The sequence below is a fragment of the Culex quinquefasciatus genome, chromosome 1, assembly GCF_015732765.1.
Source record: "Culex quinquefasciatus strain JHB chromosome 1, VPISU_Cqui_1.0_pri_paternal, whole genome shotgun sequence".
Taxonomy (NCBI): Eukaryota; Metazoa; Arthropoda; class Insecta; order Diptera; family Culicidae; genus Culex; species Culex quinquefasciatus.
The window spans coordinates 25,053,322-25,078,465 of record NC_051861.1 but is presented as its reverse complement, the minus strand read 5'-3'; the positions used below and the strand labels follow the sequence as shown (position 1 = coordinate 25,078,465).

The 25,144-nt window shown below is 39.5% G+C and overlaps 1 protein-coding gene across 1 annotated transcript; it reads right to left on the bottom strand.

The window, feature by feature from the left end:
• Positions 1-1,233: 1,233 nt before the first annotated feature.
• On the bottom strand, positions 1,234-21,534 carry LOC6031656 (hamartin). Its single transcript, XM_038253468.1, has 5 exons — positions 20,890-21,534; positions 2,746-5,742; positions 2,527-2,684; positions 2,351-2,462; positions 1,234-2,291 (listed from the first exon to the last, which is right to left on the bottom strand). The coding sequence occupies exons 1-5, from the start codon at positions 20,981-20,983 to the stop codon at positions 2,038-2,040; spliced, it is 3,615 nt and encodes a 1,204-aa protein (XP_038109396.1). The 5' UTR covers positions 20,984-21,534; the 3' UTR covers positions 1,234-2,037.
• Positions 21,535-25,144: the final 3,610 nt, after the last annotated feature.

Sequence of the window (25,144 nt, the reverse complement as noted above, 5' to 3'; positions counted from 1 at the left end):
CGTGATTTGATTATCCGGTGTAATTTTCCGAGCTGTAATTTTTCCAAGGGCTTCGGATAATCGAGTCTGGACTGTATTTCACTTTTTGTGATGAAAAATGGGTATTTTTTTTAGAGTTAATTTCTGCTTTTCTAATAACATAAAATCGATCAAAAAAATGTCTGCCCATAATACAGATTCTTTAACATTTATAAACCACTGTTGTGTGGATAGCTGCCAAAAAAAATATGAACGAGCCTGTGAAGAAGAATCGTTGTTTTTGTTATAGAAAGGCCTTCTCAAAGAAAATTACTCTGGACATTGAAAAATTGACTATTCGTCACTAACAGTTGGCCCTGTTTGAAATGTTAGCGAACAATTGATTGTATGTTTTTTTTTTTTTGAGACTCAGGAGTCATTCGTATCTTGTTATCGGACAATTGGGTCCTAAAATGAAGCATGAATTTGTGTTTGTATCAGAAATTTGTTCTAAATTTGGTCAGGGGGTATCCACAAAAGACGTATTTTTCAAAACGTTCATATTATTGCCCCACCTTCCTCAAAGAGCTGGGCGGCACGCTAGGACCCTTTGTACGATCGCAAAGGATTTAAAAGGATTTTTTAAGTCAATTTTCAAAAAATACTTCGCGATCCTTCTTGATAGAGAAGGTTCTTCTTGACAGCTCGTTCCAAAGGGACCAGAGTTGATCCATCGTTGTCTTGTCATTTTTTTTTTATTTTTTTCGCTAAAGAAAAAAAGTGATCAGAAATGGGGTTTTAATCGTGTTTTTAACCGTTGCATATAAAAATTTACATAAGGCTTTAGAACCCAATTAGTTGTAAAGAAACCTATTTAATCTGCATTTTTCAACTGAAGACAAGACAAAAAAAAAATTACAGGACTTTTTCGAAAAAAAAACTTTAGATTTGTTGATATCGCCTTGAGAGCCTTTGAATGCCAACTGGAAATTCAGACAAAAAAAGCTCGCTGTCAATTTGAACTATTATGGCTTGCTATGTTTACTGTACTAAAAGCATCGAATTGAGTTCCAGTGCTGGCCACCAGGTGTAAACGCGAGTTTACCTCCCCGAGATGGCATTAATGATTCCACCAAGCGTCTCCGTGAAACTTTTGGAAAGACAAATTTGTAATGGAAACGCATGGTATTTTAGGACTTGATTGATTTCAACAATCTTCATTGCAATAAAATTATAACCTTAGGAATTTCGGATTAAGCCATGTGCTTGTTATTGTTATCAACAGACTCCACCCCGCCGTTTATTGTGTCCTTTCCAAGATTATTTCCAGTTTAAAATCTGCACTTTTTCTGGTTCATTTCAAAAGTTATTGTGTGTAGCAGTTTTTCCAGATCGGATTTGTTTTAGTTTTAGCAATAGTGTGTTTTTGTAGTTAAATATTCTTTTTTTATTTGGTTATTAATAGTAGTTATTTAGTAGGTAGTAGCGTTCGCTATTTACAATAGCTTTTGTTTTTATTTCTTTCCTCTTCTAATCTGCACGTTACCGGTCCTGTTTTCGGAGCATTCCAATTGGTTTTCTAATTTTCTTTAAATCGTGATAATCAACAAATTAACTTCCGTTCTGCTGTTCTGTTTCATTTATTCATGTACAATTTTGAAATTGCTTTTTTTTTCTACATCTTCGTTTAAAGCGATCATATTTGTTCGTTGAGCTAGACACTAGATCGCACGCAGCAAACCAGGCCACGCCGATCAACAACAGAACAACAGTCTTTTGCGATATTTTCAACTTCCCAAACTCAAGCTCAAAAGCTTTACCGCTTTTTTCTAAGCAAAGAAACAAACAATCGAAACTAATTGTTACCGTTTATTCACTTTTATTTTCGGGAATTTAGAAAGACTGCTACCTTTATTTTTACACGATTTGAAGTTGCAACATTTGGCGAGGAGATTTTTTGGTTTCCCTCAAGCTCACAATAAATCAAGGTGTGTGTTACAACGCATTCAACAAACAATAGACAACTCTCTCTTTTCGAGAAAGCTCGCAAACGAAACGTACTATTTCCCCGTGTGCCTCTCATAGCCGCTTCGAGGGCCCGGGAAACTCGTCCGGTGGCAGTGGCGGTCTGGCGTCCAGCGGCAACGGCGGCGGAACTCCCCCCATCGGCGTTGGCAGGTTCGAATCCATGAGCGAATCATGCTGGTGCGTGCCGCTGTTGAGATTGCTGCCGCCCTGGGCAACCAGCGCCAGGTTCCGAATCTCGGACAATCCCTCGCTGGAGGCCAGCGAAATCGACAGCGGCGACGCGTGGTCCAACGAGCCGACGGCATCTGATGAAGGAGAAAACGGTTAGAGTGGGACGTTTAAAGAGGGGGGGGTCAACTCTTACCCGTCCGATCGGAGTCGGGAGACCGTGCGGCAGCATTCACCCGCAGCTCCAGGATCACTTCCTCCATCTTGACGACGATCGCCTTTTGTGCGTGGTATTTGCGCTCCAGAGCCTGAAATCATTAGGAAGTTGAGGAGGCGCATGTGATAAAGCGATCGAATGACGAAGCAACTCACGTTGAACTGCTCCTTGTGTTCTTCCTTGACCGTTTTGAGCATCCGCTTCTGGTAGGTGATTGTTTCGTCCCGCTTCGTAAGCTGCTGCTCCAGCTCGGCCATTCGTTCGCGGGTCGAATCCAGCTGGGCCGACTTCATCTCCAAGTTGAACCGTAGCTCTGGAAAAGAAAGTTAAAAAGCTTTTGTTAGGAGTTCGATGTGTGGAGATTACGAGATTACCTTTAACCTCCTCCATGTAAGTCTCCTGAATCATGGCCACCTCGGCATCCCGGGCCTTCATGTTGTCCAGCTCGGCCAGCCGTTCCTTGCACTTGAGCTGAATCTCGCCCATCAGTATGAGCTCGCACTGAAGTCGCGTCAGTTCGTCTCGGTACTGCTGCCCAAGATCCGCCTTGTACAGCGCCTGATGCATTTCGTTCTGCACGTCAAACAACTCGCCGCGGGCCTGTTCGATTGCAAGGGTCTGCTCTTTGCGCAGTTTCGTCTCGTCGGCCAGGGCCACCTCGAGTTCCTCGATCCTGACCTGCAGATCTTTGTTCCGGCGGATCTCCGCCGCGTGTCGTTCCTTCAGCTCGATGACCTCGGTCGCGTTTTTAGTCCAATCGGCGTTGGCCTTCCGCCGCAGAGTGGCCAGTTCCGTGTTCAGCGAGCTAATCTCCTTCGTGAGTCGCGCCACCTGGTCCTTGAGCGTCTCGTTGTTCTGTTCCAGCCCGCGGATGGTCCGACTCTTGCCGAGCAGACGGCGATTACGCTCGGCGTGAATCTCCCGCCGGTGCTTCTCGTACTGCAGCTGCAGGTTCAACAGCGTTATATGGTCCCGATACAGTTCCTCGACCCGGCGCGGATCCCCACCGTCGATGCGCTTCTTCACGCACAACTCAATGTACCGGTCGAGCATCACGTTCGGCTCGAGTTTGTTCCCGGACTCGTTTTGCCGCTCCTGCAAGCGTTTCATCGCGTCCGACTTGTACTTGAGCTCCTCCTGCAGAATTCCGTACACAATCTGCTCGTACGGCTGCGGGTAGCTTTCGATTGTTTGCGTGCCGCTACTGACTAACTGATGACCGGCCACAGGAACGGTCCCGTTCTGACTCACCCGCTGACACGCCGAACCGACGTTGGTCAGATTTTTACGAATCTCCTGGAACAGCGCCAAGTTCCGCCGGATGTGTTCTTCAGTCTTTTGCTCTTGCTTCTTGTGAAAGTGCGTGGCCGCCGAGATGGCCTCCTCCTCCGACGGACTACTTCCACTACTGCTGTCGTCCCCGTTGGTCTCGACCAGCGTCAGATCCTGCCGTTCCCCGGCCAACGTCTTCGGGTCAACCCGCAGGCTGTACTTTTTCAAATCCGGCAACGAGTGCCTCCGCAGATGCCTCCGGAACGCACTTTCCGTCGAAGCACCTCCGATACAGCCCCCATTCCGAACCACCCCATTCTTCGGCATGTATCCACTCGTGTCCGCCGGGGACGTTCCGGTACTGTAGCTCGGATCCGAATCCACCAAACACTGACTGTGCAAGCGGTACCGGTTCCTCGTGAAGGTGATCATCGACTGAGAGTTCTTAAAGTGCAACCCACCGGCGGAACAGGGCGAACCTTCCTCCTGCTCGAAATCTTCCGCCTCAAAGCCTGCCTCCTTCATCGGATGATGCACCGGCAGCGACGAAGAGTGCAGATGCTGCGTCTGGGGCTGTTGAAGCAGTTGTTCCTGCAGCAGGTGACTGTTGATGTCATTCACCTCCTGGTCCTCCTGGGTAACGTCGGCCTGGGGTGAATCGTACCGCGCACCACCTTCCGGCGTCAGCTTCAAATTCGAAACCAACGCCGTAACTCGGTTCATTTCGAACGCCGGCCCATCGATCGGCAGCGGACTCGACGGCACGCTGTTACTGGTGCTGGTGGCCGCCGTCGTGGTCGATGGTGCCACATTCGACAGCTGCATCACCGAGTGGTTCCGATCGTTGACCATACGCAGCAGCTTCTGGGACGTGATGACACTCTTCTCGTAGCTAAAGTGGTTCCCACCCGCGGCCGGTTCCTTCTTGATCGGCGACGACGGCTGGCTCGTGTTCCACATGGCACGGACCGCACTCGAGTTGACCGGATACGGTCGAACTGGCCGCACAATGTCCTTCATCGGTGTGGTTTCCGGCGTTGCCTCGACGGCCGCTTCCGGTGGCGAAGCTCCGTCAGCCGCCGGCAACAACGGGCCCGATATCAACGGAATCGGAAAGCTCGGCGTTGGATTTGGCGTGTGCGGAACCGTTCCCGGACCCGGCGGAGGCGTCGGTTGCATCATGTTACTCGGGGACCAGAACGAGTTCTGCGCCGCTATCGTACTCAGCTTCTGATCGGTGGAGATCGTGTTGAAGTAGTTCACGCTGGACTTCCACTGGAAATCAACCGTCGTCGTCGTCACCGCAGTCGCACTAAACTCAATCGGCTTAATCGGCGTTGCGTAGCACGGACACTCCCCACCACCACCACCACCAACTCCACTCAGCTGCGTCTCCTGCGGCTTGTCCAGATATTCCAACGACATCCGCGCACACTCGTTCACCACATCGTGCGGTTCCATGCTCTGCCAGCGCTGCAAACTCGTCTCGCTCTCCGCGTCCGACGAAACCAACCGCGGATGAATCTTGACCGTGTCCAACAGCGGCTTCACCGTGTGCTGAAACACGGCCTGTTTGTCCCCCCGATACTCGCGCTTCAAAAAAGTCACAAAGTTACACGGATACATCCCGTACAACCGGTTGAACAACTCGTACAGCCCAAACTGCAGATGAATCAGCTGATCCTCCGGCAAACTCACCGACGTGTTCCGATCGAACGTCGCCAGATAGTTGAAGATCTCAAACAGATCGTGCACGAACCCACCCATCACCACCGGGATCACCGGCAGCAGGTCGATTATGCACAGCACCGCGTTGATCAGCGGAATAATCTCCTTCTCCAGCTTGGACAGCTTCAGCACCTCCTTCACCAGCAGATGGTTGCCGACCTTGTGCAGCCACGTCGGCCGCTTCTGGATGATGTGGCCAAACAGGGTGAGGGCGAGCATCTTGTTGCCGCCGCTGCGGATCCACTCGGCCAGCTTGTCCAGGATGAACTTGTCGTGCGGCGGCTGGACCTTGACCAGGATGTCGACGATGCGCACCGACGACGTCTGGCCAAAGTAGTCCATCATGCTGTGCGGCAGCCAGGATTCGCGGGCTGTGAAAAAAAGAGACCATCAGTGAACGTACCACGAAGGCTGCGAGGTGACGGCAATCATTTGAATGCAGTCGTGGGAAAGATACAGACATGCCTCGGTTTTGATTCGTTCAGCTGCCTCGGTTAAGCACGGTCCAGTGCTTAACTGAAGCACAGAGCTTATGGGATTTGGCTATAATTGGAATCGGGATGATGTCAGCTATCCATTAAAATTATAATTACATGAAAATTTTCACAAAATACCCATTTTCCTGTATTTTGAAAATGCAATGTTTCTCGAAAAATACTCAAAATTATTGTTATTGCAATATGGGTATCAAACGAAAGGGATTTTTTATACATTTCGAAAATTATTTTAAAAAATGAAAATACTCAAAATTTTCACAAAACTACGTATTTTCGAAATAAAAACTCAAAATTTCAGTTTTTACAATATGGGTATCAAATGATTGGAGTTGTTTCGTACATTTCGGATGTAATAACAACATATTTTGAAAACACTGAACATTTTCACAAAACTACGTATTTTCGAAAAAAACACAAAATTTCAGTTTTAACATATGGATATAAAACGATCGGGATTTTTCATACATTTCGGACGTAATAACAACATATTTTGAAAACACTAAAAAAATTCACAAAACTACGTATTTTCGAAAAAATACTCAAAATTACAATTTTCGTATCAAATGATTGAGATTTTTTCATTAATTGTTACTTTGTATGGACATGTCTACGATTTTTCTAAGAGACGACGGGACTTGAACCCGCAACCACCTTATTAGTACTGAGACGCACCACCAATTGTACCACTGAGACCCTCGAGATTCTATGTCTCAATGCCTCAATGTCTCAAGCCACTGTAGTGCTACGCTACGGTTGTAAAACTGTATATTGCAAATAAGTATATTGAAAAACTTTAATTTTGAGTATTTTTTCGAAAATACCTAGTTTGTGAAAATTTTGAGTATTTTATTTTTTTTTAGATACTTTTGAAATGTATGAAAAAAATCCCGATCGTTTGATACCCATATTGTAAAAACGGAAATTTTGAGTATATTTTTGGAAATACGTAGTTTTGTGAAAATTTTGAGTATTTTATTTTTTTTAATAACTTTCGAAATGTTTGAAATATCCCGATCGTTTGATACCCACATTGTAAAAACGGAAATTTCCGGTATTTTTTTCGAAAATACGTAGTTTTGTGAAAATTTTGAGTGTTTAAAAAAAAACATTCGAAATGTATAAAAATTTCCAATCATTTGATACCCATATTGCAAACACAATATATTATTGGTTTCTTTAGAGAAAATGCATTTTCAAAAATACGTATTTTTGTGAAAAATTTCATTAAATTATAATTTTAATGGTCAGCGAACAACGGCATGACCGTACACCCAAAGGAAAAATATATCTCAATATCTGCAACATTGGATTTGCTGCAGAAAATGTCATATTTTATAACATTTTTTGCAGCAAGCCCGTAGATCATTTTTGCCCGCGTGTAAAAATTTCAGCGATCTGCAGTTCTCACCAACACACATAAAGCTGGCCCGTCCCCGAGCAACACTCCAAAGAGAAGCATATGTTGGTGCTTTTTCACTCACTTTTCATCAAGCGTCCATGGCGCGGTGGTAGCGTGTCGGATCAATAACCAAGAAGTTGGTGGTTCAATCCTCGTTCTGCTAAGTGTTTTTTTTTTTGTGAAATACAACCAAAAAGCCGTCGGTAATGTCGATAATTGTCGGTAACGGGCAAAAATGTCATACTCCTATATCGCAAAAAAATGCATGAGGACAGATTTCATGCAGATTCTGATATACTTTCATGGCGCCATGCATCACAATCATGCGACTGCCAGTTGGGTGTAGATTGGCATATCTATCAATTCCATGAAGTTCGATATGTCGGATGATAGGATTTCTCTAATATTCCGGAAGTGTCCCCAAGGGGCCACCGGTAACCGGTTCCAGATTGGCCAGGATGGCTCGGTGAATAACGGCATTATCAAAGATGGACATATCTTTCAATATCATGGAGTTTGATGTGCAACATAATGGGTTTTCACCAAAAAAAAGTCAAGTTGGCCGTTCATCGGGTACCCGGGAACCGGTTCCAGGTCATCCGGAAGTGGCCACTAACACTCCAGAGTGGTTCTGTCAATCGTGTATTGTGTTTTTAGTTAGTTTTATGGATCAATTTCAACTAACATGAGAGTATAGGTATCACATATATGTGAAAAATAGTAAAAAATGAACATTTCGAGTGTTCAGGATTTCCGGAACCGGTAGGTCACCTGGCCCTGATATTAAAATTTGTGGTCAAAGTACAGGTAAATACCTGTCGAATCTTTTATGTCAGAAAAAATGTGTAATTTTACCTCTGGAAATGTGTAATTTTACCACTTTTCTGGTGTAATGTCACTTTTTCAGTCTAAATTGAGGTAAAATTACATCATAAAAGAGGTAATATTCAACCTTCCAAAATTAAAGCTTCCAAATTTACATTATTTTTTTCTGTGTGGTGTTGTTTTTAATGAGTTTCCGAACAAAGTACCAGATTTTATGTGTTTTTCTTAAAGTACACATCAGACTAAACTTAAAAATGTCATAAAGTCAAAATCGTCCAAAACTGACATGGGACAATTATGCGTAGAACGGCAGTACAGGTCGTCAAAGTTGAGGTCTCAAAACGGTCCTTTTTCGTTTGTAGCCGATTCCCGGTGGCCATTGTGACCAAATTCGGTTTTCCAGGTCAGTTTCGGAAAGGGGACGTCCTAAGCTTTCATTTGTGACCAAAAGAACTAGAATCGGTCAAAAATTGGATTTTTGACGATTTTTTAAAGTTTGGAGTCGAAAAGGACCCCAATACCTTATGCGTGATTTTTTTTAATACCAAGGGAAGGTTAAAAATTCATTTCAAATCCTTTTCAGTCTCGTACAACCAACGGGTCATTGTACTCAAAATATTAAGCTTTATCGCTGAGAACAATAATACCACAAATTTAAGCTTCATTTTAAGACTCAAGTTTGCGATTTTGGCAAACTGTCAAACACGAAAAAGTGCGAATTGGATTGTTAGTCTACCTACAGTCGGCTCTCTGGCTGTCGATCTTCTCGATATCAATATTACTCCATGTACCGATTAATTCTTCAGTCCCTTCAAACTGCATACTTCGATTGTCTTTATTTCTCGATAATATAATATTATTTTCTCTTGCTTGAAGGATCTCTTTCTCGACGGTCCCTTGGATTCTATTTGCTTTAAACATCTATTCCGGTTGTCAATAATTTCACTTTCTCATGGTTTGCATAGACATTTTTTCTTTGAGAAACGAACAGACCTCTGTCACGACGGCCATGTTTATGAAACCTAAACGTGCGACGCGAACATGAAGACAACAAAGAAGATGAAGAACGCATTAAACGTCAAAATTTGAAAATAAACAAACCACGTGGTAAAAAAAGCATAACTTCATAATGTTGAAATGATTTACATGAAAAAATAACGACACGGGACGGATTTCCAAACACAAGTTCCCGAAGGACCCTATCCGCCAGAGACTATGGATAAATGCCCCGCGAAGTGGCGATGAAGACGGTTTTGCAAGTTCAAAGTTCAGATTTGTTCGGACCACTTCGCGATGAACTTCTTGTGAGTCCACAAAAGGTCGGATTCTACACAAGCACGCGATTCCTTCGATTCCCTGTGCGAGTTGACAGCGCGAGTGAGCCAGTCCTCGGAGAAGGTTATCAAAGGATGCTCGAAATGACCAGTTCCGCCACAATCACTGGAATCACGGATGTTTCTGCACTTGGTCGGTTACTCCCTGCCGGAGATTGCAGCGAGTTGTTCGGAAGGATCACAGCGGGACTTGGCCAGTCCCCGGTCCAGTACTACCCGGCAAATCTTCCCGGTCAATCGGAAGCAACAGTTCTCACCTTTTTTCGTAACAGATTTGCACACACAAAGAGTGATGTTTCTTGAAGATTTGGTATAAACAAACAGACAACACCAATACTGCTACACTCACAGAGCCCACGCAGTAGTATTAGTGAAGAGCCCACGATAAACAACGTGGGCTTTTCACTAATAGAGATATCAAGCGCGAGTGTGTTAGTTTGTAACAAAATTTACACGCAGACATAGGCAAATCGAGTAGAATGATTCGTCTGTCAAAATCAGCTGTGTCCTTTGTTATAGAGATCCTTAACCCTCTAACGCCCATGGTTACTCCAGAGCACCACTAATTTTTGGATTCAAAATTAAATTTCTCAGCAACTATTCATTTTTTCAACCTGCTTCAACCTGCATTAGTTAATATAGAATGTTACCTAATAACCATTTAAATTTCGTCCAGTTTGGTCGATCCAGTTATGAGTAATGTGGAAAAACGTAAAAAATCTCGATTTTGCTCTGGGCGGGAAGGGGTTAATAGGGAGACTGGTCGAAGTAAATTTGACGTACCCAAACAGACACGAGTTTGACGTATCCAAACGAGCATTTGCCTTTACGCCCAGCAAAACTTCTCAGTGCTGCCAAGCTCAAAACATACGTTGCCAGATCGATTTAGCCAGCTTAGACCAGTCTCCCTATTTAGGGTCTCTACTTTGTTATACCACGAGCACGTGGTAAACAGCTGGTTTTTACAGACGATTGATCTACTCGATTTGCTTATGTCTGCGTAAAAAAAGTGTAAACAAAATCAGCTGCTTGGAATTCAGCCAATCACAATCGTTCAAAACCAAAACAATACTTCAAATACAAATACTAACACAGAATTATGGTGTGCGTGAGAGAAACCGTGGAGATCTCTATAGAGTTATCTAAGCCCGAGCTCACGCACACTAGCACCCCATTTGTTTTGCTGGCGGGTACAAAATTTAACCTCAATCTTTTTCGTGTACGTACACGAAATACATGCGCACGTAGATAACTCTATAATACTACGTGGCCTCTTCGAGGTTTTGGTGACTGTCCAACGTTCTAGCCATTTACAGTGGTGCCAGAGGGTTGGAAACGAAGCTTTGTAGGGTGTTTGACATTTCTTTGTTTTTGTTTGCTGGACGTTGCCATGATTCGCTCCCATAGCTGGTTAGCAAGAAAAAACAAATTTCAATCGAGTCTTCATTTTGCATCGTTCTGTAAACTGATGCTTCTCTTCCTCGACGGTCCCTTGGATATTGACAACCAGAGAGTCGACTGTACTCGTTTAGCAATGAAATATTTACGCAGAACTCAAATTTGAAGTAAAAAAATAACAAAAATACGAAAACATTTCTTTTTTTAATTATTTGATTATTCGAAGTCCCATACAAACCTTCTGAATATCTGAAATTGAGTCTGGACTGTATTTCTTGAAAAAAAAACGACACATTTCAGATAAAATTCAGCTTAAAAAGCAATCCAACTTGCACCTAATCGTAATCAAACTCCACTCCAAAAATACCACAATCGTCAGCCAGACGTGCCTCAATCGAACTTTTTTTTTTTTTTGTATTTATTATTTTTCACTTTCATCAGCCTCGGTTATCACCACCACGGTTCATCTTGGCTGTAGTAAGCTCGGATGGGTCGCCGTCGTCGTCGTCGTCGCTTGTTTTCGTACAACAATATTGGCTTAATTTTCGCGTGGTGCGCGACGGAACGTGAGCAAAACGGAGATTTATGGGAGAAGAGGGGCGGAGGGGAGGGGAGGCTGTTGTTGTTGTCGGCATAACATTGTCTTATTTTTAGAATTATTCATTCCTCCCCGCACCCGTTTGGCGTGCTGCTGCTGTCACCGGCCCTAGCGAAAAGCATTGGCGTTTTAATAAACACCGTATTTATTTTGGTTGAAAGTTTCGTGGAATTCAATAATTTTGTATTAGATATAATAAATCCAACAAACACTCAGTGAAACTCACTAACAAAAACTGAAATCGCCCCCTCTTTGCTGCTCCACCAATGCCATTCAAGTGGTAAACAAGGACCAAGTTTGTTGATCACTCATTTTGTCGATGACGTGCCTCCTATGGCCTACTCGATTGTTTTGAAGCTCCTATTTTACAATTTTAAGCAATTTTCAAGAATGCCAGAAATTCAGAAAATCGTCATTCAATTGTTTGTTTCTTTAAATTGTCTTGACAGAATGGCAACCCCCCCTCCGGGGTGGGGCACAGATTAGTGGGTGTGAAATGCAAACCCCCCGCCCCCATCTTCTGTCACGCTCCGGCCACTTCCCCGCCCCCACTCCGCAGCGTGGCTTCCTCTGTCCTTTGCAGGAACTCAGCTGTTTTTCTGTCAAACAGTGAACGAACGTCGCTCTTGGTGATGGTGATGTACAAATGGTGCGTTAAATTCTAAGTTGTACAATTTTTTCATTAAACATTTTTAATAGGAGAACAGTTAGTAATGAAAGCTGGCAGCTGATGTTTACAACCTTCTGGATTTTGAGTCCAGTGCGCGGTCCGATTAGGGATCGTGCATAAACCGCGTGGCCTCCTTAGGGGTTGAAAATCTGACCGAAAAAACCACGAAAAGCCATGGGGGTAGGGGGGGGGTCGACGGCTGACCACGTGGCCTATCAAAAAAATATTTTCTATAAAAAAACATCAAAAACTGTGCTAATTAAATTTTATGACATGCATACACTTCAATCTCAAGATACCTTGTATTGTCTTGTGAATAAAAAAAATCAATTTCAGGATTATCGTTCAACATTTCGGTTTCACTACTACATTTGCAGGTGAATTGCCTAACATTAGAAAATAACCCGTCACGATTTTTCTTTTCAAACGATACTTATCTACTTTGAAATTCACCGAAAAATTGTTTTCTGATTGATATTCATTCGTATGAGCGAAAGCCATTTTCTTCTCCCCGAGAAAAGGATTAAAGTGAATATGAGCTTGGCATTTGATTTAAGCGATAGTCCATAATTTGGGGTGTTATAACAATTCATTCGAACGAATTTTAGAACAGCTTTTAAATTTAGAAAAAAAAAAATTTTTTTTTTCCTGAAACTGTATGTTTTCTTTTACAAGCAGTCAAGGCACTCATCGATCCTCACACATATTCTAACCAATTAAGTTGCTATTCTGTACAATGTTGTTGCATAATAAAAATCAGAACCAGGATCGGATAAATTTTTGATGAATTTCAAATTTCTCAAGAATTTCCGGGATTTCAGGAAATTTGTTGCAAATTTCCCGTTTCCCACAATTTGAATTCCCGAAATTGAACGCTCTAAAAGCCCACAACATCCAGTACTTTGTTTTAGAAATCAAGAGGAAATCAATTTTTTTTTTTTTCGCGAAAATTTAACACGTAGCCTTTTGTGTGGGACAAACTTCAAAAGCGTTTTTCGCAGCATGCTGTTTTTGCATATGGGACATTTTTGCGAACATGGGAAGTATTCGTGAATAAAATTTTAATGTAACGCTATTAAAGATCAATATAAATAATAAATATTTATCAATATTAAAAAAAAACTCATCTTTCATTTTTTTTTCAACATAAATATCTCAGCAACCAAAAGTATGATCAAAATTGTAAAATTATAAAGAATTTCCTGATCTTTCAGCTAGTTTTGTTTTCAATTTAAAAAAAAAGGATAAATCATTTGCCAAATTTAACTTTTTGAAAAATTCATATTAAATAATAAATTAATGGCGATCGATTTTTTTATACATGCGGGTATATTTTTGAGGTCAGATTTTTCTAAGGATCTTATGTGACCATGAAAGATAGATTGAGAAAGGATAAAAATCTTGCAACAATATTAAAGAAACAAAACATTCTCATTTTTCTTAACTGTTTATATTTGGAAAATTAGATTAGTCACTAAAATATTCCAACCATTTTTTTATAAATAAATCAAAACTTACAAAATATTTTAAACGTAGTATTCTTAAAAAGAACTGCTCATATTAGAAAGAATGGCAAAATTGACAAAAACATTACAAAAGTCAAGAATAGGTTTTAAAATAAAATAAAAATATTTTAGAAGTCAAACTTTTTTTCTGGAAGAACTGCTCATATTTGAAGGAATAAAAAAACTTACAAAAATATTACGACAATCAAGGTCAGGTTTTTTTTTAATAAAATAAAAACTTAATGATATTTTCAGAAGTCGAACCTTTTTTAAAGAACCTTAAAGAATGGAAAAAATCACAAAAACATTACGAGAGTCAAGAATAAGCTGATTAATAAAAATATAAAACCATTTTAGAAGTCAACCTTTACCTTTTTTGTAAGAACTGCTCATGTTTGAAAGAATGGAAAAACTCACAAAAATATCATGACAATCAAGAAAAGGTTGTTGTTAGAAATAAAAATAAATTTCCATCATATTTCAGAAGCGAACTTTTTTTTTCAAATAATCGTTCATGTTTGAAAGAATAGAAAAATTCACAAAAATATTATGACAATCAAGAAAAGGTTGTTTTTAGAATAAAAAAAACATTGAGAAGTCGCCTTTATTTCAAAGAACTGCACATGTTTGAAAGAATTATCCCATTCTCATACTCAAAATATCTCACTCACAGAAAAAATCGGATTTGTTAATAAGAAAATATGTTTTTCAAGAAAATTTAAGAAGTTTATATAATTATTATTGTTTCATTTTTTCACATTCGACCTTTTATCCTTACGACGTTTTGTCCAGTCGACCTTTTGTCCATTTTCGACCTTTTGTCCATTCGACCTTATGTCTTTCGACCTTATGTCTTTCGACCTTATGTCTTTCGACCTTTTGGCATTCGACCTTTGGTCCATTTGACCTTTTGTCGCACATCCGAGAAATAATGGTACAAAATTACTTTTTTGGACACATGGAATCATTGCTCACTTGTTTATGTAATATTTTTTATCCGTTTATTTGGTTTGATTTTTGAGCACAATTCATACTCTAAAAGCATTTATATTTTAGATGCATTCCATTGCTTGCAACTAAATAATTTTGGTTTCCAGTTTGTAATCGACAATTTTTTCTCAAATTTCTTGTTTGATAGGGCTAACAGAAAAAAACTTAGTTTTGATAATTTTTTTTCTGTAATATTACAATCAAATTGTATACTGTAAAATAAATGTATTTAGTGAAAAAGGAGGTCAGATTGATGCAGACAAATGCATTGTAAATTTATTTTTTGAATTCAACAAGTTTTTTTTTATTTTTCAGAGAAATAAACAGCCACGTGGCCATAAGGGGGTTTGGCGAGAAACCACGAAAAACCATGGGGGGGTAGAGGGGGGTCAAAAATTCCCAAAAAAAAGGCCACGTCGTTTATGCACGACCCCTTAACCAACACGCATTCTTGATCGATTTTTTTTAAATATATTTTTCTGCATTAAAAAAAAAACAATGTTTCAAATATTATCTTTGTCTACAAAACTTATTTCATACAAAGTCAAAAAAAAACCCTAGAGGAGGTATTAGACTTTGACAAAAAAAAACCAAAATTGCATGTTTTGCAAGAAAACTGCAAACACCTGCTTGAAGGTGGTGTCAAACTAAAAAGTGATCCCGTTGATTTGACAACAATTCGACGCCAACATTTCAAAAAGTATCATGTACAAACCATGCGTTTTGAGAAAAACGCATTTTAATGTTGAGCATCATTTTTCAATTCCCATATTAATATAAAAGCAAAAGGGGATGTTCTAAAGATCACAAACGATGAAAAACGTTGCTTTTATTGCTACTTGATCATCCATTATATTTAAGAAAAACAAACATAACTTCTTTTGGAATTAACGATGTCTAAATCACCCTTTGTTATGATTCGTTTTTCTTCGCCGAATGTACATGGCGCTTTTTGCAATCGGAGGGGAAGTTTTGTTATGGTTCGCTTTTCGTCAGCAAATGTACATGGCGTCTTATTCATCATGCTTTTTTCGTCACGAGGTTCATGTAGTTTTTATTTGACAGGTTGACAGGGCTATATAAACAGGAACTGCTGATGCCAGAGATTTTGTTTATGTTACTTTTTTAAATTCATTACTAAACAGACTTTACTGAAGTAACTTTTGCTCATTTTTTGGAAGGTAGTTTATTAGGAGTACTTTCAGAATATGCAATAACCCAGAAAGTGTCAAAATGTACATGATGTCTTTTGAAATGTTGCCGTCGAATTGTGTTTCAGTGTACTTTCATTTTTTGACATTGAAAATCGGACGCATATTTGCGAAGTTATAGTCAACTAAAAGCTCAACGCTGATTTGGTGATGTCGTTTTTATTGTGTAATTTTCTTCCAGAGGCTGTATTTATCTCGCAACCAGGGGTCCTATCTTCAATATCTTTGAATCAAATTTTGTAAGATGTTTTCTGATCTTCTCGAAAAAGATATTTTTAGAGGTGGTCAAGCATGGTCATCAGGGTGTTATTTGGTAAAAATAAAGTTGTCCAAATTTAGTGAGCACAGCAACTTTTGAGTCCCTTTTGTGGTCCTAAACTGGGTGCAGAATAGTGGTTCGCAGAGCAGCATCAATTTAAAGCTGTCAAAGCGGAACCAATTTACTATTTGCAAAATGATTCTAAGAAGTGGCAATATTGTAATCGTGCTATAATTTATTTTGTCAGGAATAAAAAAGTCGATGGAGTCGAGCTTTTGAGATTTTCGATATCAACAAATCTTAAGAAGAGGTTTGAAATCGAGATTGGAAAAATTCGCCGCTAACATTTTAATAATTACTATGTTTACGCAAAACCTATGTATATGACTCTTTTTGAAATATTAGCGACGAATTATCAACAACCATCAATGGTACCTGGCAAATAATATGAAATAATCTTATTCCGATATTATCACTGCGCTTCAAAGATACATAACGTCATGATTCGAAATCCGGACACTTAGTACCATATTATTTTTGTTATAGCTGGCAAAAAATCATGTAATAAGTTCGAAATGTAGAAATCGAGCCAAACATTTCATTAGGGCACAAAACCAAAAAGTAAACATTCGGGATTATTCCACTATTCCACTCCATAGTACACTCCCTACATGCCCTCCAAGAATCAGATTGATAGCAAACAATTTCCTATTGAAAAAATCAAAAAAACAAAAGGGCACATAACAATGTTCACTCCAAACCAGAAAAAAAGTTCAATTGTGCCCTTTTCTTTTTCGTTAGTTTTTCGTGGTTAAGGAACTTTCTATGTTATAAAGTGAACTTTTCATACATTCTTAACACTAATTCTCTTCAAAACAAAGTTTGGTTAACGTTTCACCAAGGGTTTCTGCAGAAAAAAAACTTCGTCGAAATACAATATTGAATACGGCCCGCGGCTGCTGTTCAGTACACTTTTGAAGAATTTTAATGTTTCACATACCTTATCTGCTCCATTCGATCATAAAACTTCACCAATTATCAAAATTTCCACTGAATTCCTCATTATTTCTAACTAAACAAAAGGGCCCATAAACATCATTCAAAACAACAATCCGGTGACAGCGCTTTAGTGCCCTTTTAGTTCTCTTCGAAATTGCATTTAGAAAGGGCCCATTATGAACAGCAGTTGGAAAGCTAAAAGGGCCTAATAACGAGATTTTTAAAATTATGAGTTTTATTGCGAAAATCAACATAAATTAAGAAGCAGTAAAGCAGAGTTGAGGATAATGGTGTGTTTTATCGAATCATCAGTAAAAATACCATCAGTCATGCTTATTTTTTAAATAGGAATTGAAACAAGTTGTCCATTTTTTGCAAGCGATTTTCTCGAATCGCGGTTTTTGCTTTTGTGCCCTAATGAAATGTTTGGCTCGAAATATTATCAGGATTTAGTATAAACAGTCAGCTTTAAGAGAATACATGCAAAATATGTCTTTTCTAACAATTTTTCCTCAGAATTTGAAAATTAAAATGACTTGTTGTGCTTCGAATCCCGGACACTGTTAAATCTGATTCGAATTCCGGACACTCGATTTTGCTTATGAATCGACCAAATTTGAACTGAAATGTTAGTGAATGGCATTCTTTAGGTCTTAAATAAGCTGTTAACATCAAAACAATCGATAGTTTATACAAAAAATGGCTAGAATTTAAGATTATCAAAACCATAAATTTCTGCTTTGCCTTCCCGTTGCTTCGGACGCCTATGAAATATTTCCGTTGAAATGTTTCGCATTTTTGGTAAACTTATAATTTCATTTTATTTAATTGTTTTGGCATTAACTACAACGTTCAAACAAACTTTAAATGAAAGTTGATGTTAGAATTCATCAAATAACACAGTTTTGACATTCATAATGCGAACTTATATCCAAATAATTGATAAAACAAGTTTAAGTGTCCGGGTTTCGAAGCGTCCGGGAATTCGAATCATGACGTTAATATCGGAACTTCCATTCGGTTGCTCGTCTGATTCACAAAATTCCACCCACTTCTGAGGTAATTTTTCGTCACGTGGAAAACAAAAAAGGCCTCTTTTGGCGGCCCATCGTTTAACCTACGAACAATACAAGAGCGAAACTCTTAATTTTCAGCGAAACCTTTAACATCAACAAGTCCAAAGTCACTTTGGCAGCAAAAAATATGTCACGCTTGAGCTTGAACATAGCCTTCTATTTTGTTTATGTTTACATCTGTAGTGCAGTTGTAGTAGTGGGAGCATTAGAAAATCACGTTACGCATTCTGTCTATTCAGCACCCAGGTCCTAAACAACTCCCCAAAATTTGTGAACGATTGGTTTATTCCTCACTTTGCGCCGAAAAGCGTTTTTTTGGATCTTAATCTTTACAAATATTTATAAATATTTAAAAAATCCATTCCATATTAAACCCGAACTCGTTTTAGATGAAAGATGAAGATTCCATATAACATTAAATTATCACCTATTTTTACATGTCTGGTGTTTTTTTAGGGGTTTTTTGATACCCCTGACTCAAGGCGGTTTCAAAAACACCCAAAAAGCAAAAAACTGGAAATTTGGTTTATTGGACCTTTTCAAAAAAAAACTCCAGATGTATTTTGTTGAAAAGCTTGTAAACTGAGGGACCATCCATAAACCACGTGGACACTTTTTCAATCTCGCACCCCTCCCTCCCTCTCTCGTGGAACATTACCATATGAAAAAAATGTATGGAGATTAGACAATCGACAATTGAAATTTTAATTAAAAGCGAAAAATTCCATTACGTTTCTTTTAAACCCTGTCTGGCTTCTTTTGAAAACAATAAAAATAAATTGACAGTTCGTATTTTACATGTCGTGAATTGAAAAAGAGACGACCATTTGATCGTCAGAATTCCAAACGAAACTATTGGCACTACGCCCCCCGGGGCATGGCCTTCCTCTAACGTGGGATTTCTGCTCCAGCGCCTCTGACGAGACAGGAGAAACCGGGACCGACGTTTTACTTCACCATCCGATAGAAGCTCAGTGGATAAGGCGGGAATCGAACCCGCGTCTCATAGCATCATCGGGATCGGCAGCCGTCAGAATTCCAGTAGATCCTCGATTCGCAACAATGGTCGATACAATCATAATCCGACAAGCATTAGTTCAACAGATCAACGAATTTAGTCCGATATCATTTCACTATTGATTGGTCGAGACCGGCACTCGATTAAGCCCTGGAACTGCGTCAAAGTGGGTTCTCGTAGCATGAATTAGTGTGTGTCCATGTGTAAAAATATAAGCTTCTGCAATGTACTGAAAACTTTGATTATAATTCCACATCGGATCAAATCATACTCCTTGACAAAACAAGCATTAAACCTATGATACTCATTAAGACAAAGCCCAGGGCTTGTATGTTATACAGTTTTTGCTTTTTTTTAATAATGAGCAGTTCTCTACGGAATCGGTCTTTTTTCTTTAATTTTAATTTTTGTATTTTTTAATCCGGCTGAAACTTTTTTGGTGCCTTCGGTATGCCCAAAGAAGCCATTTTGCATCATGAGTTTGTCCATATAATTGTCCATACAAATTTGGCAACTGTCCATACAAAAATGATATGTGAAAATTCAAAAATCCGTATCTTTTGATAGAATTTTTTGATCGATTTGGTGTCTTCGGCAAAGTTGTAGGTATGGATATGGACTACACTGAAAAAAAAAATGATAAACGGTAATAAAAAATTTGGTGATTTTTAATTTAACTTTTTGTTACTAAAACTTCATTTGCAAAAAACACTATTTTTTTATATGTTTTAGAGGACATAAAATTCCAACTTTACAGAAATTTCTAGAATGGGCAAAAAATCATTGACCGAGTTATGATTTTTTGAATCAATACAGATTTTTTTCAAAAAATCGAAATATTGGTCGCAAAAATTTTTCAACTTCATTTTTCGAAGTAAAATCAAATTTGCAATCAAAAAGTACTTCAGTGAAATTTTGATAAAGTGCACCGTTTTCAAGTTATAACCATTTTTAGGCGACTTTTTTGAAAATAGTCGCAGTTTTTCATTTTTTTTTTTAAATTAGTGCCCATGTTTGCCCACCTTTGAAAAAAATATTTTTGAAAAGCTGAGAAAACTCTCTATATTTTGCTTTTTCGGACTTTGTTGATACGACCTTTAGTTGCTGAGGTATTGCCATGCGAAGGTTAAAAAACAGGAAAATTGATGGAAATTTTCAAAGCTTTGATTTGATTTCTAGAGTTTTTTTAAAGGTCCTATATTAAAAAAAAGTCTAGATTAAAACTATCGTTTTCAACGCAATTTTTTTTATTTCGGAAAATTGGAAAAGTTTTGTTTTCTGTGAAGTTGTTTGAACTAAGTTAGAACAAGAAACAATTAGATTAGATTAGATTAGTTAGAACATGAAACAATTTTGAAAAATAATTAGAAGAAATTTGTTGGAATTCAATAGGCAATCTTTTTAATCTGTAACGTCTATAACGTAAAATGGTCGAGCCAAAGTGGTGTGGTAATCAATTTAGCATTAATGAAATAAAATAAAATGTTATATTTAAATTTAGCAAAGCTTTTTAGCGATATCTTTCATTGTTTTAAATACTTGAAATATAAGCGTGAATTTTTAAACCATTGTCATTTCATCCTTCCAACAATTAAGAAAAATCTCCTGTAAAATATGAAAGCCGAAACCCTGCAAATTGCTAAATTGTGAGATTAATCTAAATCACAATCTCCCAAGACATGCACGATTCCCGGAATGGCAGCACCGATTATCTCCCCCCATTTTTCCCTCCTACTTACTGTTTCCGAACAGCTCCGAGAACCGCTTCTTGGCGTCGTCCACCAGGGTCATATTGTTCGACTCGAGGTCGGTAAACAGCTTCGCGACGTCCATCGTCCTGTCCGTGTGCTCTCGTCTGTTCCCGTTTAGTTCCAATCACTATCTCCCCCTCCGCGCACTCCGCTTCTACGTCGTCGTCGTCGTCCTCGTTCTGGGGCAGGTTCCGGTCGCTTCCGTCTCCTCGCTCTGACCATTGGTGCCGCGATTGCCACAGTCGGCGGCGCAGGTTCCTCAGGAACAACAACCAGCCTGCACTTCATTCGCTTCAGCCAGCTACTTTTCTTCTTCTCGAACGGAACGGAACCACAAAAACGCAATTCCCCGCAAATCAGAAAAGCAGCAGCGCGACGAAGGAAGAAAGAAAACAACTTTTTCGGCTGATTTTTCACCACACCCTCCCCGTTCCGACAACGACCACTTCTCCCCCCGCGCGCGCACACACACACACACAGCACACCAATTCCCTTCCGCCCGGAACAGGGACAAGAATTGGAGGAAAAATCCTGGACCCGTCACGGCACCACTTTTGCTGCTGCTGCTGCTGCCACACGACTTCCCATCTGCTCTCTTCGGAACTGCGAACTTCTGAACGAACGAGCGATGACGGATTGTTTTTCTTTTCTTTTCTTTCGGGAAGAACTGTCAGGTTGCACTCATGCAGTGAGTTACTCATTCTTGGGAAAAATTACACTTCTCTGCAATCAAACCTATTGACTTTACACCCTAACCAAAAATCATGATACCGTCAGTGGGGATTATATTGGGTCAAAGTGATTTTTTACGGATTTTACCATTTCTCAGGTTCTTCTCAATGAAATTGAATTCTGTTAAAAGGGTTGTGTAGGAGACATCTTAAGATGACTTTGCTAAAAAAATCTCGTTCCTAGAACAAATCCTGTTATTTTGGCAGTGTCTAAAGTTAGGGTACGTTTTTGGCCAAAAAAGACCTCTCAAAAAATCATTTTTCTGATATTTTTGTTAGAATTGCTCAAAAACTACCCAAATGTTTGAAAATCTCCACTTCAAACATTGTAGCGTGTCAATACGATTCCCTCGAACAAGAAACAGGTTTAATCCCTTATCCCCGAATCCCACTTTCCCGAATCCCATATCCCCGAAAATCATTTCCCCGAAAATTCCACATCCCCGAAAATCATTTCCCCGAAAGTGCCACTTCCCCGAAAATCATTTTCCCGAAAATTCCACATCCTCGAAAATCATTTTCCCGAAAATTCCACATCCCCGAAAATCATTTTCCCGAAAATTCCATATCCCCGAATGTCATTTACCTGAATGGCCATTTTACCGAACTGCCGGTTTCCCGAATTTACATTTACCCGAATGGTTACTTCACCAAAAAATCAATTTTTCCGAATGATGACCTAGATATAAACTAAATTGTTATTTAGGGATTTTTTTATAAAAGTATGACGTTAATATTAAATTCTCCTACGTGTTTTGTATTATCCGCGCACCACCAAACCGAAGTGCGCATCTCTTCTGTTCCGCAAAAAATCTGTTGCGCCATACAAAAATTGAGTGGTTTGTCGTAAGCGTGTACATCAGCCCGTGGCGCAACAGGCTTTGACAGGTTGCGCTCGTATTTTGATTTTTGTCTGCCTTCACAATAAGATTAAAAAAAAAAACAAATAACCGAAGAAGGCCATTAATAAACCACGCGGACACTTCAAGAGTGCGGGGTATTGAGATCATCCACGTTCCATAAAAAAAGATTTTTTTTTTTGTAGCGGCCATTTTCAGCAAAGGACAATTTTCCAAAACGGTATCTACGTGGTAAGGATAGAACAGCAACGATAGCTTCATGCGATGATGCGCAGGATTCAGTTTGTTCTAGATTTTGTTTAACTGAACTAATTTGTCTTTATCAATTTTGGCTGGATGAAGGCTTTGAACAATTATTTTTTATTTTTTACGTCCAATTCGAGTTCTGCGACCAACACTTTTAATCAAATCTAAATAGTTGATTGTTGAATTACAAAAAGCATTTTTTTTTAATATTTCATCACCGCCATTTTAGATTTAAAATAACTAAATCAATTTAAAGTAGTTTAGGGGCTATACTTAAGCTCGACAGCTGATTTTGGTTGCCAAGGTCCCGAGTAACAATTACAAATTTTTGCGGTAGTCGGGCCTGAACGTGTGTCAAACACGTTCTGACCTGAAATCCCTTTGGCCAGTTGTCGCACTTACATCAATTTGAATATTCAAAATTCATGTGAAGCTCGGAATTTTTTGAACGTTCAATAGAGTAATCTACGTTCGTTTGTATTGCGTGTACGAACACAAAAATTAAGTGAGGTTAAATTTTGTCAGTCAGCAAAATCAAATGGTGCACTAGTGTGCGTACGCGAAACGTCATAAAGCTCTATTGTGGACATGATACTTTATTGATCGCTATTTCCCCGAATCCGGTCAGGCGGGTATGGCCGTTGTCCAGAACCGCGCGCGGTTCTGGGCAACGGCCATACCCACCTGACCGGGTTCGGGGAAGTGGCGTTCGGGGAAATGGCCGTTCGGGATTATGGTCATTCGGGAAAATGATTTTCAGGGATGTGGAAAATTAAGGGAAGTGGCCATTCGGGAAAATGGTTTTTAGGGGAAGTCGCCATTCAGGGATGTAACCGTTCGGGGAAATGGATCGTTCGGGGAAATGATTTTCGGGTAAATGACATTTCGGGAAAGTGTCTTTTCGGAGATGTGGCATTCGGGGAAATGTCTCTTCGGGAATGTGGGTTTCGGGGAAATGTCATAGATTCTTTGGAAAAATGTTAGTAAGCTGGTAATGGTGTATAGGGGTGGGTCAGATCGGTCAATTCGTGCTTGCCATTTGATTAGGGAACATAACTTTTTTAAACAAGAGTGTGTCCCTTATGCATACTGTCATTTGAGTGAAAGGGATACACTCCCATAAGGAATACATTGTAGAAAAAAGCAAAAACTACTCGAATGGAAATACTCCATTTTTTGCGTCTGCGTCTGGGTCGAACGGAAAATCTTGTTCTTACCTTTACCCACTTGGTTTCGGGTTAAAATCCTTTTAAACTTTAAATCCTTTTAAACTTTAAAGGCGAACTCCACACTGTAACTGAAAATCGCAGTTTGCTGAATTTGTTTTCGCACCGCACCATGCGATTTTGTCAGTTCAACTACGATTACACTTTTTTGTGTAATAAGGCTTTCTACACTGAAAGCCCGACCATGGTAATTTTAAGAACATTTGCTAAAAATGCTGCTTATTAAATTAACTGCGGCTTTTTTGTAAAAGTAAACGCAAATATGGTAAAATGAACCATGCTTCCACAAAATTGCATGGTAGCAATTGGATCCTAAAATGAAGCTTAGATTGCTGATATTATTGTTTACAGCGATAAAGCTTATTTTTCTGAGTACAATAACCCTTTGTACGACCACAAAGAGTTTGAAATGGATTTTTAAATCAATTTTGAAAAAATTATCCTCGCGGTTCTTCTTGACAGAAAAGCTCCTACTTGACAGCTCGTTCCAAGGGGACCATAGTTGATTAATCAAAAAATGTTGTCTTGTCAATATTTTTTTTGCAATAAAATGAAAAAAGAAGTGATTAGAAATGGTTTTTAATCGTGTTTTTTACCGTTGTACATAAAAGTTAACATAAGGCTTTCCAGGCCCAGTGAAAAAAGTATAATTTAACACAAAAATGACGAACTCCTCGTCATAGTGTCCTGATGCAAACAATGGTCGAGCTGTAGCTGTCACAACCCTGCGAAGCATGTTGGCTTACATATCGGGCGGTCAATCAAAAAGACCAGCTAGAAGTCGCCCGACAAAAAACTTTTGTTAGAAAGAGATAGGAAACCTGATGCAAACAAACGTCCAGATGTCATGTAAACATACTTTGAATGTGTTGGTAAATTTCGGACTAGAAAGCCTTATAGGGCTTTAGTACCCAATTACGAAATCATTATCATTCTCTCCATATTGGAGGGTTAAAATTACCATACCGCTCACGACATAGTAAAACTGACTGCGTTAATCAGTCAATCCAAGCACGGAATGTTTTTAGCCAAAATACGTCGGTGCGTGTTCTCAATTTAACCCTACAATATGGTAGCAACTACCATGGTTGGGTTTTCAATGTAGGCCCAGTGAAAAAAATATAATTTAACCCAAAAATTAAGAACTTCTCGTCACGGTGTCCTGATGCAAACAATCATC

Bases quoted from the DNA above. Each gene is read 5' to 3' on its own strand.
- LOC6031656 (XM_038253468.1), bottom strand. From the start codon at position 20,983: ATGGACGTCGCGAAGCTGTTTACCGACCTCGAGTCGAACAATATGACC. The intron at 5,743-20,889 runs GTAAGTAGGAGG...TTTTTTTCACAG, and splicing joins CTCGGAGCTGTTCGGAAACA to CCCGCGAATCCTGGCTGCCG. The intron at 2,292-2,350 runs GTAAGAGTTGAC...CTCCTTCATCAG, and splicing joins TCCCGACTCCGATCGGACGG to ATGCCGTCGGCTCGTTGGAC.